This window comes from Eubalaena glacialis, chromosome 12 (assembly GCF_028564815.1).
Source record: "Eubalaena glacialis isolate mEubGla1 chromosome 12, mEubGla1.1.hap2.+ XY, whole genome shotgun sequence".
NCBI lineage: Eukaryota > Metazoa > Chordata > Mammalia > Artiodactyla > Balaenidae > Eubalaena > Eubalaena glacialis.
In genome coordinates, this window is record NC_083727.1 from 57734333 (window position 1) to 57751395 (window position 17063).

Here is a 17063-nt window from a genome sequence, read left to right on the forward strand (position 1 = left end):
AAACACAGTGAGTTAAGCAAAATGAGAAGTCAGAGAAACACACAGCAGTTGAAGGAGCAAGGTAAAAACCCACCAGACAAAACAAATGAAGAGGAAATAAGCAGTCTACCTGAAAAAGAATTCAGAGTAATGATAGTAAAGATGATCCAAGATCTTGGAAATAGAATGCAGAAAACACAAGAAACGTTTAACAAGAACCTAGAAGAACTAAAGAGCAAACAAACAATGATGAACAACACAATAAATGAAATTACGAATTCTCTAGAAGGAATCAATAGCAGAATAACTGACACAGAAGAACGGATAAGTGACCTGGAAGATAAAATAGTGGAAATAACTACCGCAGAGCAGAATAAAGAAAAAAGAATGAAAAGAATTGAGGACAGTCTTAGAGACCTCTGGGACAACATTAAACGCACCAACATTCGAATTATTATAGGGGTCCCAGAAGAGGAAGAGAAAAAGAAAGGGACTAAGAAAATATTTGAAGATATTATAGTTGAAAACTTCCCTAATAAGGGAAAGGAAATAGTCAATCAAGTCCAGGAAGCACAGTGAGTCCCATACAGGATAAATCCAAGGAGAAACATGCCAAGACACATATTGATCAAACTATCAAAAATTAAATACAAAGAAAAATATTAAAAGCAGAAAGGGAAAAACAACAAATAACATACAAGGGAATCCCCATAAGGTTAACAGCTGATCTTTCAGCAGAAACTCTGCAAGCCAGAAGGGAGTGGCAGGACATATTTAAAGTGATGAAAGGGAAAAACCGACAACCAAGATTACCCTACCCAGCAAGGATCTCATTCAGATTTGACGGAGAAACTAAAACCTTTACAGACAAGAAAAAGCTAAGAGAATTCAGCACCACCAAACCAGCTTTACAACAAATGCTAAAGGAACTTCTCTAGGCAGGAAACACAAGAGAAGTAAAAGACCTATGATAACAAACCCAAAACAATCAACAAAATGATAATAGGAACATACATATCGATAATTACCTTAAATGTAAATGGATTAAATGCTCCAACCAAAAGACATAGACTGGCTGAATGGATACAAAAACAAGACCCGGATATATGCTGTCTACAAGAGACCCACTTAGGACCTAGGGACACATACAGACTGAAAATGAGGGGATGGAAAAAGATATTCCATGCAAATGGAAATCAAAAGAAAGCTGGAGTAGCAATTCTCATATCAGACAAAATAGACTTTAAAATAAAGACTATTACAAGAGACAACAAAGGACACTACATGACGATCAAAGGATCAATCCAAGAAGAAGATATAACAAGTGTAAATATTTATGCACCCAACACAGGAGCACCTCAGTACATAAGGCAAATGCTAACAGCCATAAAATGGAAAATCGACAGTAACATAATCATAGTAGGGGACATTAACACCTCACTTTCACCAATGGACAGATCATCCAAAATGAAAATAAATAAGGAAACACAAGCTTTAAATGATACATTAAACAAGATGGACTTAATTGATATTTATAGACATTCCATCCCAAAACAACAGAATATACTTTCTTCTCAAGTGCTCATGGAACATTCTCCAGGATAGATCGTATCTTGGATCACAAATCAAGCCTTGGTAAATTTAAGAAAATTGAAATCGAATCAAGCATATTTTCTGACCTCAACGCTATGGGACTAGATATCAATTACAGGAAAAAATCTGTAAAAAATATAAACACATGGAGGTTAAACAATACACTACTTAATAACCAAGAGATCACTGAAGAAATCAAAGCGGAAATCAAAAAACACCTAGAAACAAATGATAATGAAAACACGACGACCCAAAACCTATGGGATGCAGGAAAAGCAGTTATAAGAGGGCAGTTTATAAAAATACAATCCTACCTCAAGAAACATCTCAAATAAACAACCTAACCTTACATTTAAAGCAATTAGAGAAAGAAGAACAAAAAAACCCCAAAGTTAGCAGAAGGAAAGAAATCATAAAGATCAGATCAGAAATAAATGAAAAAGAAACGAAGGAAACAATAGCCAAGATCAATAAAACTAAAAGCTGGTTCTTTGAAAAGATAAACAAAATTGATAAACCATTAGCCAGATTCATCAAGAAAAAAAGGGAGAGGACTCAAATCAATAGAATTAGAAATGAAAAAGAAGAAGTAACAACTGACACTGCAGAAATACAAAGGATCATGAGAGATTACTACAAGCAACTCTATGTCAATAAAATGGACAACCTGGAAGAAATGCACACATTCTTAGAAAAGCACAACCTTCCTAGACTGAACCAGGAAGAAATAGAAAATATGAACAGACCAATCACAAGCACAGAAATTGCGAGTGTGATTAAAAATCTTCCAACAAACAGAAGACCAGGACCAGATGGCTTTACAGGAGAATTCTATGAAACATTTAGAGGAGAGCTTACACCTATCCTTCTTAAACTCTTCCAAAATATAGCAGAGGGAGGAACACTCCCAAACTCATCCTACGAGGCCATCATCACCCTGATACCAAAACCAGACAAAGATGTCACAAAGAAAGAAAACTACAGGCCAATATCACTGATGAACATAGATGCAAAACTCCTCAACAAAATACCAGCAAACAGAATCCATCAGCACATTAAAAGGATCATATACCATGATCAAGTGGGGTTTATCCCAGGAATGCAAGGATTCTTCAATATACACAAATCAATCAATGTACCATACCAATCAATGTACAATCAATCAATAAACCATATTAACAAATTGAAGGAGAAAAACCATATGATCATCTCAATAGATGCAGAAAAACTTTCGACAAAATTCAACACCCATTTATGATAAAAACCCTCCAGAAAGTAGGCATAGAGGGAACTTACCTCAACTTAATAAAGGCCATATACGACAAACCCACAGCCAACATCATTCTCAATGGTGAAAAACTGAAACCATTTCCTCTAAGATCAGGAACAAGACAAGGTTGTCCACTCTCATCACTATTATTCAACATAGTCAGGGAAGTTTTAGCCACAGCAATCAGAGAAGAAAAAGAAATAAAAGGAATCCAAATCGGAAAAGAAGAAGTAAAGCTGTCACTGTTTGCAGATGACATGATATTATACATAGAAAATCCTAAAGATTCTACCAGAAAACTACTAGAGCTAATGAATGAATTTGGTAAAGTAGCAGGATACAAAATTAATGCACAGAAACCTCTTGCATTCCTATACACTAATGATGAAAACTCTGAAAGAGAAATTAAGGAAACACTCCCATTTAGCACTGCAACAAAAAGAATAAAATACTTAGGAATAAACCTACCTAAGGAGACAAAAGACCTGTATGCAGAAAACTATAAGACACTGATGAAAGAAATTAAAGATGATACAAACAGATGGAGGGATATACCATGTTCTTGGACTGGAAGAATTAACATTGTGAAAGTGATGATACTACCCAAAGCAAACTACAGATTCAATGCAATCCCTATCAAACTACCACTGGCATTTTTCACAGAACTAGAACAAAAAATTTCACAATTTGTATGGAAACACAAAAGACCCCGAATAGCCAAAGCAATCTTGAGAAAGAAAAATGGAGCTGGAGGAATCAGGCTCCCTGACTTCAGACTATACTACAAAGTTACAGTAATCAAGACAGTATGGTACTGGCACACAAACAGAAATATAGATCAATGGAACAGGATAGAAAGCCCGGAGATAAAACCACACACATATGGTCACCTTATTTTTGATAAAGGAGGCAAGAATACAATGGAGAAAAGACAGTCTCTTCAATAAGTGGTGCTGGGAAAACTGGACAGCTACATGTAAAAGAATGAAATTAGAACACTCCCTAACACCATACACAAAAATAAACTCAAAATGGTTTAAAGACCTAAATGTAATGCCAGACACTATAAAACTCTTAGAGGAAAACATAGGCAGAACATGCTTTGACCTAAATCACAGCAAGATCCTTTTTGACCCACCTCCTAGAGAAAGGGAAATAAAAACACAAATAAACAAATGGGACCTAATGAAACTTAAAAGCTTTTGCACAGCAAAGGAAACCATAAACAAGATGAAAAGACAATCCTCAGAATGGGAGAAAATATTTGCAAATGAAGCAACTGACAAAGGATTAATCTCCAAAATTTACAAGCAGCTCATGCAGCTCAGTATCAATAAAACAAACAACCCAATCCAAAAAATGGGCAGAAGACCTAAATAGACATTTCTCCAAAGAAGATATACAGATTGCCAACAAACACATGAAAGGATGCTCAACATCACTAATCATTAGAGAAATGCAAATCAGAACGACAATGAGGTATCACCTCACACCAGTCAGAATGGCCATCATCAAAAAATCTACAAACAATAAATGCTGGAGAGGGTGTGGAGAAAAGGGAACCCTCTTGCACTGTTGGTGGGAATGTAAATTGATACAGCCACTATGGAGAACTGTATGTAGGTTCCTTAAAAGACTAAAAATAGAACTACCATAGGACCCAGCAATCCCACTACTGGGCATATACCCTGAGAAAACCATAATTCAAAAAGACAGATGAACCACAATGTTCATTGCAGCTCTATTTACAATAGCCAGGACATGGAAGCAACCTAAGGGTCTATCGACAGATGAATGGATAAAGAATATGTGACACATATATACAGGGGAATATTACTCAGCCATAAAAAGAAAAAAATTGAGTTACTTGTAGTGAGGTGGATGGACCTAGAGTCTGTCATACAGAGTGAAGTCAGTCAGAAAGAGAAAAACAAATACTGGATGCTAACACATATATATGGAATCTTAAAATAAAAAAAAAAAAAGGTTCTGAAGAACCTAGGGGCAGGACAGGAATAAAGACGCATAGGTAGAGAATGGACGTGAGGACACGGGGAGGGGGAAGGGTAAGCTGGGACGAAGTGAGAGAGTGGCATGGACATATATACACTACCAAATGTAAAATAGATAGCTAGTGGGAAGCAGCCACATAGCACAGGGAGATCAGCTCGGTGCTTTGTGACCACCTAGAGGGGTGGGGTAGGGAGGGTGGGAGGGAGAAACAAGAGGGAGGAGATATGGGGATGTATGTATATGTATAGCTGATTCACTTTGTTATAAAGCAGAAACTAACACACCATTGTAAAGCAATTATACTCCAGTAAAGATGTTAAAAAAAAATTAATGTATCAATGTTTCTCAAAGTGTTGTCACTAGAGCAGCAGCATCATGATCCCTTGCTAACTTATTAGAAAAAAACTCTCAGGCCACATCCCACACGTACTAAATCAGACACTGGGAGTAAAGCCAGCAGGCAGTGTTTTAACACATTTACCTAATGATTTTAATGCACACTAAAGTTTGAGAACTACTAGACTAGGTTATGCTCTTATAGGAAAAATCATCTCCCAAATCACAGCAATTTAACAGAACAAGAGTTTATGTCGCATAAAAGCAAGGTCTGCTGTAGATCTAAATAATTTCCCAAGGCAGCTCTCTTTGATATTTTGGCTCAGCACTTTGGGATACTTCAAACTTATAGCACAATTGGTATGGCAAGGAATGAGTAAGCTGGAGAATAAAGTGACGGGCAATTAAATGCTTCCACCCAGAAACGAGCAACACTACTGCTCACATTTCACCAACTAAAGCAGTCCACGTGGTCACACCTAAATTCGAGGATTACAGACCTTCAATCTCCTGAGGTCTAGAAGTAGAGACAACCACATACTGGTAAACATTAGTAATGCCTATCACAATTAGCTATGTTTCCTTTTCCAACTGCAAGTCCCTGAGTATAAACCCAGAGTTACTGAGTAATAGGAGTTGGCCTAGAAATCTCTAGTTTTAACAGTAGCCCAGGAAATCCCATTATCTGATATCAATTAAATTTAAGAACCAGTGCTTTGGATTTTAATTTTAATATCTGTTATATAATTAACTTTGTTTTATCAAATGGAAGATGATTGAATTTACAGAAATGCAAATATTTATGACAAGTAAAATAATGTCTTTGGTTATTATAAGAAGGCAAGGAGAGGTGTATATTAGGCTTTGTATCGTCATTAGCTTTTACTAGCCAAGGCTCTATTTATGACAGGATAGATTTAATACATGTTTAATGTATTTATGCAAAAAAATTCATTTCCTGAGCTTCTTTTTGAATCACTGAAATATGAAGAGTGGACACTGTACCACCTCCAAATTGGAATAATTCTGAAATAATGATGTACAATTAGCCTGTCTAGAATTTGGATGTTAACTCTTTCTTGCTTTCTCTAAATGTTTGTGTCTAGAGGACTCTGTCCCCAAATATAGTTTATATACCTTATATTAAAGCAAGATAAACATTTATACAATGTTCAGTAGGAAACAGAAAACTGTTTTAGAAGTCAGTCGTGTTCACCTGATGTATAATGAGTATCTAACCTAGGTTTTTATCCATTCAGGATCTCAATTTTTAAAAAAGTGTTTCTGATACTGAACCAATTTATTTTTAGTCAAGTATCCAATAAATGATCTATTACATCTTGCAAAAATGAATATATGTTAGATTTATTTCTTTTCTTCTTTCCCTGAAGTCTTATCTCAATTAAAAATGAATCCTATCACTATTTTATGGGTGAATGCTATGGACCATAATCACTACTAAGTAATTCATAGAAAAATGAGCCTCTATGTGGAAAAGTCTCTACACTGAGTTATTTTTAAAGAAATGACATTACTATTGCAAAGAAATAATGGAACATATACATATATAACCATATATGTACATATATACATAAACACATATACACATAAAAAAATGACAGATGTCACAAAAATCTCCTTCAATTTTCAGTTTCTCAAAAAATCCTTCTCCAAACTAAAACAAACCAAAAAAGTGCCTTACTTAGAATTCTTTATCTCTTTCTCCCTTGGTTATTTTTTACCTTCTTTTTATCTGAAATACTCTTCCTTCAGAACTCCCACGACATATTTCCTCAGCTCATTCAAGTCCTAGCTCAAATTTTGCCTTCTAAATAAGGTCTCTTCTAATAACAATCCAACTTAATATTGCAGTACTCCCTCCTTGTACTACTTATATGCCTCCCTTGCTTTATTTCTCTCCATAACACTTATCACATTTGATGCTATATATATACATATTTATTTTGTTACTGTTTATCACTCTACACTAGAATGCAAACTCCACAAGGCAAAGAATTTTTGTTCACTCTTGTACTTCCAGTACCTAGAACAGCAATGACACATAGTAAATGTTTGATAATTACTTGTGAACTAAATCAAGAAATAAGTTATTTAAAAAACAAAGGAAGAAGCAAATAAATGGATGAATTAATTATAAAATATTTAGAGCTCTTAGGTTCAGGAAATCATCACCTCTGCTAAATGGGTCATGTGAGCATGCAGAAAACTGTACTATAAAATTGATGATGAACTATTTTATCAACTAAACTCTTGTGTCATACAAAGAATAGAAATACCAACTCATACAGGTAGAAGTCAGGGAAGGTTACTTCACAAGTTTACATTGTAAGAATATTTTAAGGTACACCTGAAGGTGGTGAATAGATCACCGAATGAGAAGGGCATAAGAAGCTGAGAGAACAAATTGTGCACAGCAAAGAGACTTGAGAAAGCACAGCATGATTGGTAAGGGAGAACTACAACTATTCAAGGAAAGCTGTAGCATAAATATTGAGAGAGGAAATACCAGGGAAATAAAATCAAAGGGGCACGAGAGTGCCAATGATGAAGGCTGCATGTGTCATGCTGAAGAATTAGAACTCATTCTTCCAAGAACTGAGGAACCACCAAACAGCTTTAAGCCTGGGCATGTCATCACCACATTGTCATTTCTAAAAACACCATTTTGTCTGCATCAGAGACATGAACTTAAATAGGGTAGAGGGCAGAACATGGTCTAGGTGGTTTACGATAAAGATGTTAACTAAAACAGATGGTAGGATGGAGGACAGAGGTAAAGTAGAGAAATGTGAGATAAAAAATGAGAGGTATTAAGTGATCAGTTGGAAATGAGGGAAGAGAGAAAGACAAGAATCTAGAATGACCACTAGGAATCTGGCTGGGCAACTGGATAAAGAGGGAAACCGAGGAGAAAAAGCAAGTTTTGGAATAAAGGTAATGAGTTTGGCTTTTGTTATGCTGGGTTAGATGTGCCTGTGGGACATCCACATAAAGATGATCAATGGGTGGCTGAATCTCTGAGTCTGTCACTTGGCTAGAAGCAACTGAAGATGTCCAGCAGTGAGTCTACAACATAGAGGCAGAGAAAGGCTTGAGTCAGATGGAAGGCTTTAGGGAGAGTGAGGTAAACAATTAGAAAACAAGAAGCCTGGGAATAAAACCTGAACAACATCAGCTTTTAAGGAACAGAGAAAGAAAAAAGGAGTTTAAGAATATGAGAAGGGGAATAAATGGCTGAAAAGAAGGACACAACAAGGAGAGAATGATGGCACAGAGGCCAAACAAGGAGAGTTTTAGTCTTTCACTTAAGAAGGGAGTAGTCAAAATTGTCAAGAGCATCAGAGAGATAATTTAAGTACTATCATTCCCCTGCACTGCATAGAGAAGGAGACAGACAAGACCAGGAAAAGGCTAAGGGAAAAGTAGTTACCAAAATGCTCACGCCAATATGTTCCAGATTTAAATATAGAAAACTGGCAGTGTTTGGCCATCACCAGGGAATTATTCTCACTTCATGATTTTTTTCTTTCCCAATAAAGGCAAATACTACTGATCATTGAAGTCTGGTACAAGTCCTGCTTCTTCTATTTCTTTGGACCTACATATGTATTTATTTCACTATCTACAGAAATATGAATTGTATGATTGTTGTGGATTAAAAATTTTATTTTTGTCTTTTAGGGTTGGCAATATTTTAAAGATTTTAAAACTTAGAGAAATAATTAGTTCTATGAATATGTTTAAAAATACTATCGTGTAATCAAAATTTAAGTAATAATATTACAAATAATTTTGAGGCTTGCTTAAATGGAAATAAAGAACCTATGTTCATGCAAAACCAACATGGTGGAAACACTAATACACCAAGCTGTGTAATCAACTATATCCTAATAATTAGGTTTAACTCATAATTGCTAATTGTATTTCCACTTGGAATTAGAGAACTTGAAGCTTTCCACTTAGAACATATAACATATAATCATCTTAGATCCAAATTACCCAACTCCTTGAAATAAAATTAAAATTATTTGGTTATATGTTTTATAACACAAAAATTGTTATATTATTCAAAAGTTAGTATCTTCTAGAAATATATTTTTTTCCCATCAACTTCTATTGAATTATTTTATTTATCCTATTTAAATATAGGTGCAAAATAAAATAATTTTTTACTCTTAATTGACTTTACATTTTATTAAACCAACTCCAAAAGCACACACAGATGTATCTAGAACATAGTCTATAAATAGAATTCATTCAAGTTAATAAAGTTAGTAAAGAAATCATTTCTGCTTTTGCTTAGGATAAAGGCCCTGGCCTTTTTTTCTTTTTCATACCGTGGAAATGAATCAAAGCTAAGTTTGTTAAATATTAATATCTAAAAAAAAATACTGATTTTCCTTCATTAATTAAAAAAAAATTACATTCTCTCCCCTAAATTCTTATCATGTCTATATTCATCTCCATGACTGCCTACTCACTAGCATAACTCTGAATTTTCTTGACCTACCATGACCTAGTTTTTTGTCAGTTGTCTTCATTTCCTCATATCACAAAGGAGTCCAAATGGAGAGCAGAGCAAAATGCCAGTGGGAGCATTATATGCCCATACTAAATTCCTACTTTTCAAGATGGATTTCCACCTCCAACACCACTGGATGATTCTGAGGTGCTTCAAGATTAATGTGTTAAGAACCAGATTTATTATACCCTTTCCCACATTTCTTTTTCTTGTTTTCCTTTTTAGTAAATGTGCCGTTGATGAGTAGCCCAGACCAGAAACATAGAGGTCATCCTTACTGTCTCTGTCTCCATCACTTCTCCACTTATTTACTTACTAAGTCCTACAATTTGTATCTCCTAAATCTTCCTACAATTCTCTGCCTCAAAATCATTCTATCAAAACCTCTTTAATTGAGACTATTATCTTGTTTTCAACTTGACTAATTCAGAAATTCTCTTGCTTCTGGTCTTGTCCTATTCCCTACCATATCTCAATAGCCTCAATGCATTCTCCACAAGGGTGTCAGAGAACCTTTACCAAAATCGTTCTGATTGTGTCATTCCTGTTCTTAAAGTAAAATAATGACAACAAAATGAACCAAATCAAAACACAATAACTACCATTATATCACAGTATTTAACAAAGTGGGTTCTGCAGTTTACTGCCTTGGGTCAAAACCCAGACCTTCCATTTACTTGCTATGAAAGCTTGGGCAAATTATCTCAACTCTCTGCATCTAAACAGTCTCATATTTTAAAAAGTGGGACCAATAACGATTCCTTTTTCTTAGAGTATAGTAAGGAATAAATGGCACATAGCACATGGCATTTCTATTATTGAGAGTTTTAAGCTCCTACCATGTGGGCACCATGAGGCACTCTGCATATCTCACTAATCATGACAACACTCCCCTGATGTATACATTATCTTCAGTTTACAAATGTGTCAACTCAAGTTTTTAAAGTCAAGTAACCTGCTGAAAATTACACAACAGAGCCAGGATTTCAATCCATAGTCCAGTCAGTGGATATCCCTCTCTCTATGTTCTTTTCTGATTTCCTAGGAAAGGAACCGAATGGGTGTATGTCCATCTCTGAGGCACTCAACGGTGGTTTGGAAAGCAGGTTCACATCATGCAAACATGACTGGTACTGCTGTAACATGCATATTCCAGAGCAAAGGAGCTAGTAAAAAGCTCTTTTTTATTTCTCCTACGTTGGCCTTTTATACATTCTCCCTCATCCTTCCTCAGTTTCCGTGTTTCTGATGATCAGTCGTAATGAAGTGCCTGTCGTTGCCTGACAAACCAGATTCTCAGGCATCCTCACATTTACACGTGTTACACCCTTTTGCCCCTTCTCTAGTTGAAGCATTTCTACTTGTCCTTTATGATAACTTAATGATAATGTCATCCTCTCCAAAACTCTCCTCTGCCTTTACCAGGCAGCTTTAAAACCTTCCCCTCCCCTAAATTCTTTTCATGTCTATATTCATCTCCTAAGCTGCCACAATATTCTTTTCTTGTCTCTCTCTGCACTTGTTACACTATAATAGTATCCTGCTCACATGTTCTGTCTCCCCCTCACTCAACTCTGAGCACGTGGAGACAAAGTTTTACCTATAATACTGTCCCTTGTGCTGAACATAGCACCTGGTATACAGAAGATGCTTGATAATGATTGTTCAAATGAGTAAATGAGTAAATATATTTTAATTGCTCTTAACATATAAGCACAATTCACTCCAGATTTCTTATAAAATTTTTGAAATGATTATTGTTGAATCTATTTACTCAATGGCGAGTACTAAAGAGCTACCTAACCTAAAATGACCTCGGACAGATTATTTAATCCATTGGAGCTTCTTTGTCTAAACACTGGATATAATAATACCTTTTTATGCATTCATTCCTTCAATATTTATTTAGGTATTTCCATGAGCCAGGTAATACCTAGGTGCTAGCGATAGAATGGTGGGCAGCCTTACGGTCCATCCTATTCAGATGTGTATTTGATTGAGTGGAAAAGTCAGCCAAGAAAAGTCATTCATAATGTGATGAATGTTCTCATAGGGGATGGTCATGGGAGTACTGCAGTGCTATGGGGATATGTTGAGGGAGACCTCTTCCAGGCTTGGAAGCTGGGGGTCAGGACAGTCTTTCTTTGTGACATCTAAGCCAGATGGTATGAATGTGTGTGTGTGTGCAAATATACACATGCATGTGTGTGGGTGCTTGGTGGGGAGGAGGAGCTGGGGCCAGAATGAGAGAAACAGGCTGACTGGACAGTATTTTCGGAACCTGAAAGAAATTTAATGGCTCAATTTGAAAGACGTAAGTGAGGGATTTAGACTCAAATATCATTGGAGAGGTACAGGGATTAGATGAAGTCAGGTCTTATAAGCCTTTCAAAAAAGTTTTAACTTTATCCTTAGAGCAAGTTTTAACTTTACCCTTAGAGCAAGTTTTAACTTTATCCTTAACTTTATCCTTTAACTTTATCCTTAGAGCAACTTTATCCTTAAAAAGTGTTTTAACTTTATCCTATTAAACTATGAATAGGACGATGGGTCAGTATTGCATTTTTAAAATTTACTTGAACTGCAATGTGGAGACCGGACAAGTAGGGAGACTGTTAGGAGGCTGCTAGTAATAATCCAGGTGAAAGATTTTGACTTAAGAATTAGTTAGAAAGCATGAAAGAAATGAACAGATTTGAGAGTTCATAGAGATGTGGAATTAACAACCATTAGAGCTTGATTGTGGGACTGAAGAAAGGTAGGAATCAAGGAAGATGTTCAAGTTTCTGCCTTGGGCTGCTGCTGGGCAGAAAAGCCAGTTACTGGAGGAAGCAAGGATAGTGAAGTGTTACCCTGTTTCCCTAGAATTGTTTTGTTTTTATATAATTGTTTTGAAGATTAAGTGCAATAGTTTATATGATAGCAACTACCTCGATGCCTAGTGCACCATAGCTGCTTTCTGTAGTCATTTCAATTCCCTTCTTCTCTTTTCCAAAGTTGTACCAGTAATTTAGTAGCAAAACTGGGACTAGACTCCCAGGCTTCTGTTTACCAGTCCAGAGTTCTTTGTTAATGGACTGCTGATCTATAAACAAAGATGAAACACAGGAATTTTAAAGCAAATATTCACAACTTATCCTGGAATTGCTTACAAGCTGACAGCTATCCAACTTATTTTTAGTTCATGTTTAAAATGAATCATATGTTCCAAAATGACTGACAGAAACACAGTTTTGTTTCTGAAGCCAATTCTTTTCCATCATTCTGGACATCATTCAGAGGTATAACAGACTTTCAGGGCGTTTAAAAGCATTCATCCACGACAACAACAAATGCTAATTATCATAAAAAATAAACAGCTCCTGTTAACATCGTTCTAAGAATTTCTCCTACCCCAGCACTATATTTCATCTACCATCCCATCTGTTTTGGGGGTGGGAACAAAGACTGGATGAAAGTATAATTATCATGTATCAAACTGGACAACACAACAAAATAGAAATGAATATAAGTGGGAGGAATAGCGTACATAATAAATCTGGAAAGGAAAAAAGAAACATATATAAAATGCATACTGCATCCTGCAGTAAACAGCAGATACACAAGTTCATAATGAAGTTATTAATGTTTATCTCATTGAGTATGGGGTGGATTTTTCTCCTATTTCAGTTCACAGTTCTAGCTGTCATCAGATTTTCTCCCACATGATCAAATAGTCATCTTGTTCACTTGGGAAGTTTACAAATTCTCTCTGTTAAGTTCTGTTATTAAAATTCCACCTTGAGACTTTTAAACATATCCAAAAAGACAAAAAAAAAGCCTACTTCTATATATTTATGAATTCATGTCAAAGACAATCTTCTATCTATCTTAGAGTCAGTTCTATCCCCTAAAAAATCAAGAATAGCAAAGTTCTAAAAGTGTGTTAAATTAAAAGGCCGGTTACAAATGCAATTATTTCATTACAAATAATATTAAAAACATGAACAACCACATATCCCTAAATAGAAACTAGAAGCTCAAGAGGGGCCAGGAGTTTGTTTCTTTTACTGGCATATACTCACACCTGGTACTGTCCCTGGAATGTAGCAGGGGCTTAATCAATGTTTGTTGAATTAAATATTGCATAAAATGGAGCATTAACATGCTTTTTTCCCCTCAGAGGATTTTTAAGGCATACTTACTCTATGAATAATTCTGTAATGACTCTCGGTTAGCATTCATATGCTAACTATGCTGACTAATTTCTGCACATAGCTCTAAATGCTGCATTTATAAACAAAGTGTGCTCCTGGTGTATTTGGGGAGAATTTAAATTCAAAGGAATTTCAATTTTGATGTAAACATAAAGGTATAGTGAAATGTTCTAGAATAAAATATTTTAAAATTCTAACTTAAAGAGCACTATTTAGACCAGTGATAAAACATCTTAATGTGAAATTCCTTATCACTAGGTAATAATCAAAATAGTATGCAGTTCCTTTACCAATATAACTTCCAAGGAAATTAATACTTTATTTTTACTGTTTACGTTCTTATATTTCTCTGAGACTTGTTTTCATCTGATACCTCAAAATAACCATTCATATATAAAAATAATAACATGCATTAAAACAAGAAAGCACAGACCACCTCTAGCCAGCAAATATTCATTTAAAGACACGGAAATAAATACAACTTAGTAAATACTATTTTCCAAGTCCCTAAGCTATATCTACATATGAACAGTTCCAAAAACTCAGAGTATTTCAATGGGTACTTTAACGTGCTATCCAGATATAAAGGTTATTACTTTTCACACACATTCTTTGCACATAAACAGCTATAGAAAATGTTAAGGCCAAAGTCTGAATTTCTTTTTTTTTTTTTCCTGGATTTCTTGATAAGCTTCAGTGACAGCCAGTTATGAGGCTTTACTTTGGGAAACAACCCTGAAATTAGTAGAAAAATTCCTTGAATGAATATTTCAATGTTATATTTCATACTATCTCTATTCTTCATCCAATACTATGGTTCACAGTAACATCCCTCCTATAACAAAAGTGCTTATTTTACAAATATAGAAAAAAAAAGTGTATGATTTTGTTCTTTGTTTGGACGTATGAAATTAGTGTTAATGTTTCATTTCAGATGTTTTCCTTCCCTTAATTAAAAAAAAAAAAACAAGAACAAAAACAAACAAACAAAAAGAATACAGTAAGAATCTCGAATAAGTTTCAGAAAATTACCTATATTTAAAGCATAGCCCCAAAGGCTACTGATTTTTCTTACCAGTGCTGTCATCATAGACAACTGTGACAGTTTTCCACTTGAAGAACTGCACCAAGTCCAAAATGGCACGGCTGAGTGAAGAGAAGTCTGGGTAGAGACTGACATAGAAGGAATCTTTGTTGTCTGACACCTGGTGCTTCCAGCGGGTCTGGATGTGGGGAACCCCCAGAGCATTGCAGATCGACTGCACTGCATTTGCTGAAGAGCTGTGTGAAGGCCCGAAGATGGCAGCCACCCCAAGAGACAGCTGATCACAGGCTGAAGAGGAGATAGAAGTCTGTCAATAATGAGAGGAGAGATGCCAGTGTGCCAATATTACCACATTATTATTGTAAACCCAAAGGCATCATCTTGAAGGAAGATTTGTCTTTAATATAACATCTGCATCTAGCTGATTTTACATTTTGTCTAACTCCAAACATTTTCAGTTTGTTACAAGGGAAATTCACCTAGACACCTACAGCTCAATGTTCAAATAATTCTACAAATAACGTCAATGTAATAATTCTACAAATAATGTCAAATAATAATTCTCAATGTTCAAATAATTCTACAAATAATGTCTCCTCCCAAGGGAGGAGAGGAGGAAGGAGAAAGAGGGGGAATATTCTAGGATTTAAGGGGAGAGGGTTCTTTTTGGAAGAATATTTCATATCGGGGAATAGTGTTCTTTCCCAAATTCACTGGTCATTCTCTACAATTTCAAATTCTTAATCAGAAGCCATTTATCTTCCACTGCCTATCCAAAAAGCTATGGCTACACATAGCTAAGTATCTGCAAATATCTGATGATATAGGTCAAGCGGTGCATACAAACACCCATACAAAACCTGACATGAGTCATAGAGGGTGATTTCATAGGGATTAATCTCATTGAGTAGGAAGAACATCAAAGTATGTAATTAAATAGATAAGTATTTAATCATCTTTATTTATTTGGCTTTTGGATACTATAAGTCTTCTATATTGTACTGAATTACTTTTTTTAAGTTTATATTGGGTTGGCCAAAAAGTTCGTTTGGGTTTTTCCATAACATCGTATGGAAAAACCCCGAACGAACTTTTTGACCAGTCCAATATTTACTTGTAGAAAAGTTTACTCACATCAGTAATAATTACAATAATTAAGAGAGACATAATTAAATCAGAAGGTATTCAGATGGGAATAGAAAGACTGTGACGGGACTTGAAATTCTATAAGGTACACTAAAGCAACTGCTAAGTTTGGGTCTAGAAAGTCAATAGTTATTGGAAACATGAAACTCATCTTTAAATATTTGAAGATCTGCCCTGTGAAAGAGGCTAAAGTTTGTTTCACTTGACTGGAAAAGGAAGAATTAGGGCAAATGTTTAGAAGTTTCTCACAAATTTTGATACAATTTAAGGGAAGTAAGAAATGTTCAAAAGTGGAAGTCTGCTCCAAGAGGCAATGGTTTGTATATCCCTGCAAATATTTAAATATGACTAAGGAGAATTGTTATTGGGATTTAGGGATCAATTAGGAGTTCAGATTTAATCCCTCAAAAATAGTTTGTGATTCTACTGTGCAAAATTTTCTGATATTTTCCTTCAGAGATTTTGCCACATAAAATACAATGTGATGGATGTATTCTTAAGCATAGAGATATTTAATAAATAAATTTTAGTTGGAAAAAAAAAGTTTACACTTTCTCCAAAAATTCAATATGATACAAATAAATAATTTTTGAATATATAGATTCTTACTTTTAAAATGATTGGAATTCTAAATCAGTAGAAAGGTAGAGCCTAAAGTTTTTCACTCACACAGATTTTAATTCACATACATTGAAAATAAAAGATCTTCCTTCTCCAGATTTTTGACAAGTCACAAATCAAGAAAGTTAAAAACCACTATATTAGTTTACATAGAACTTTTGAAGTGTGTTTCAAATAAGAAATAGAGTTTTCAGGTATCAGAGGAGTCATTTAAAAGCAATGTATGATTCAAATAATAATTCAAGCTCTAATGCATTAAAGTTTATTTATGGAGCAAAACAGTATTATCTACTAAAAGTATAAGACCATATATCAGTGAAA

The 17063-nt window shown here is 35.0% G+C and overlaps 1 protein-coding gene across 5 annotated transcripts in view; it reads right to left on the reverse strand.

Annotated features, from left to right (window-relative positions):
- Positions 1 to 17063, reverse strand: part of GRIK2 (glutamate ionotropic receptor kainate type subunit 2) — a 645523-nt gene that overhangs the window by 375178 nt on the left and 253282 nt on the right. For all 5 annotated transcript variants that reach the window (XM_061207627.1, XM_061207628.1, XM_061207630.1 and 2 more), the window contains exon 3: positions 15006 to 15263. In XM_061207627.1, coding sequence (XP_061063610.1) covers positions 15006 to 15263 — 258 coding nt within the window. The remainder of the gene's footprint in view (positions 1 to 15005; positions 15264 to 17063) is intronic.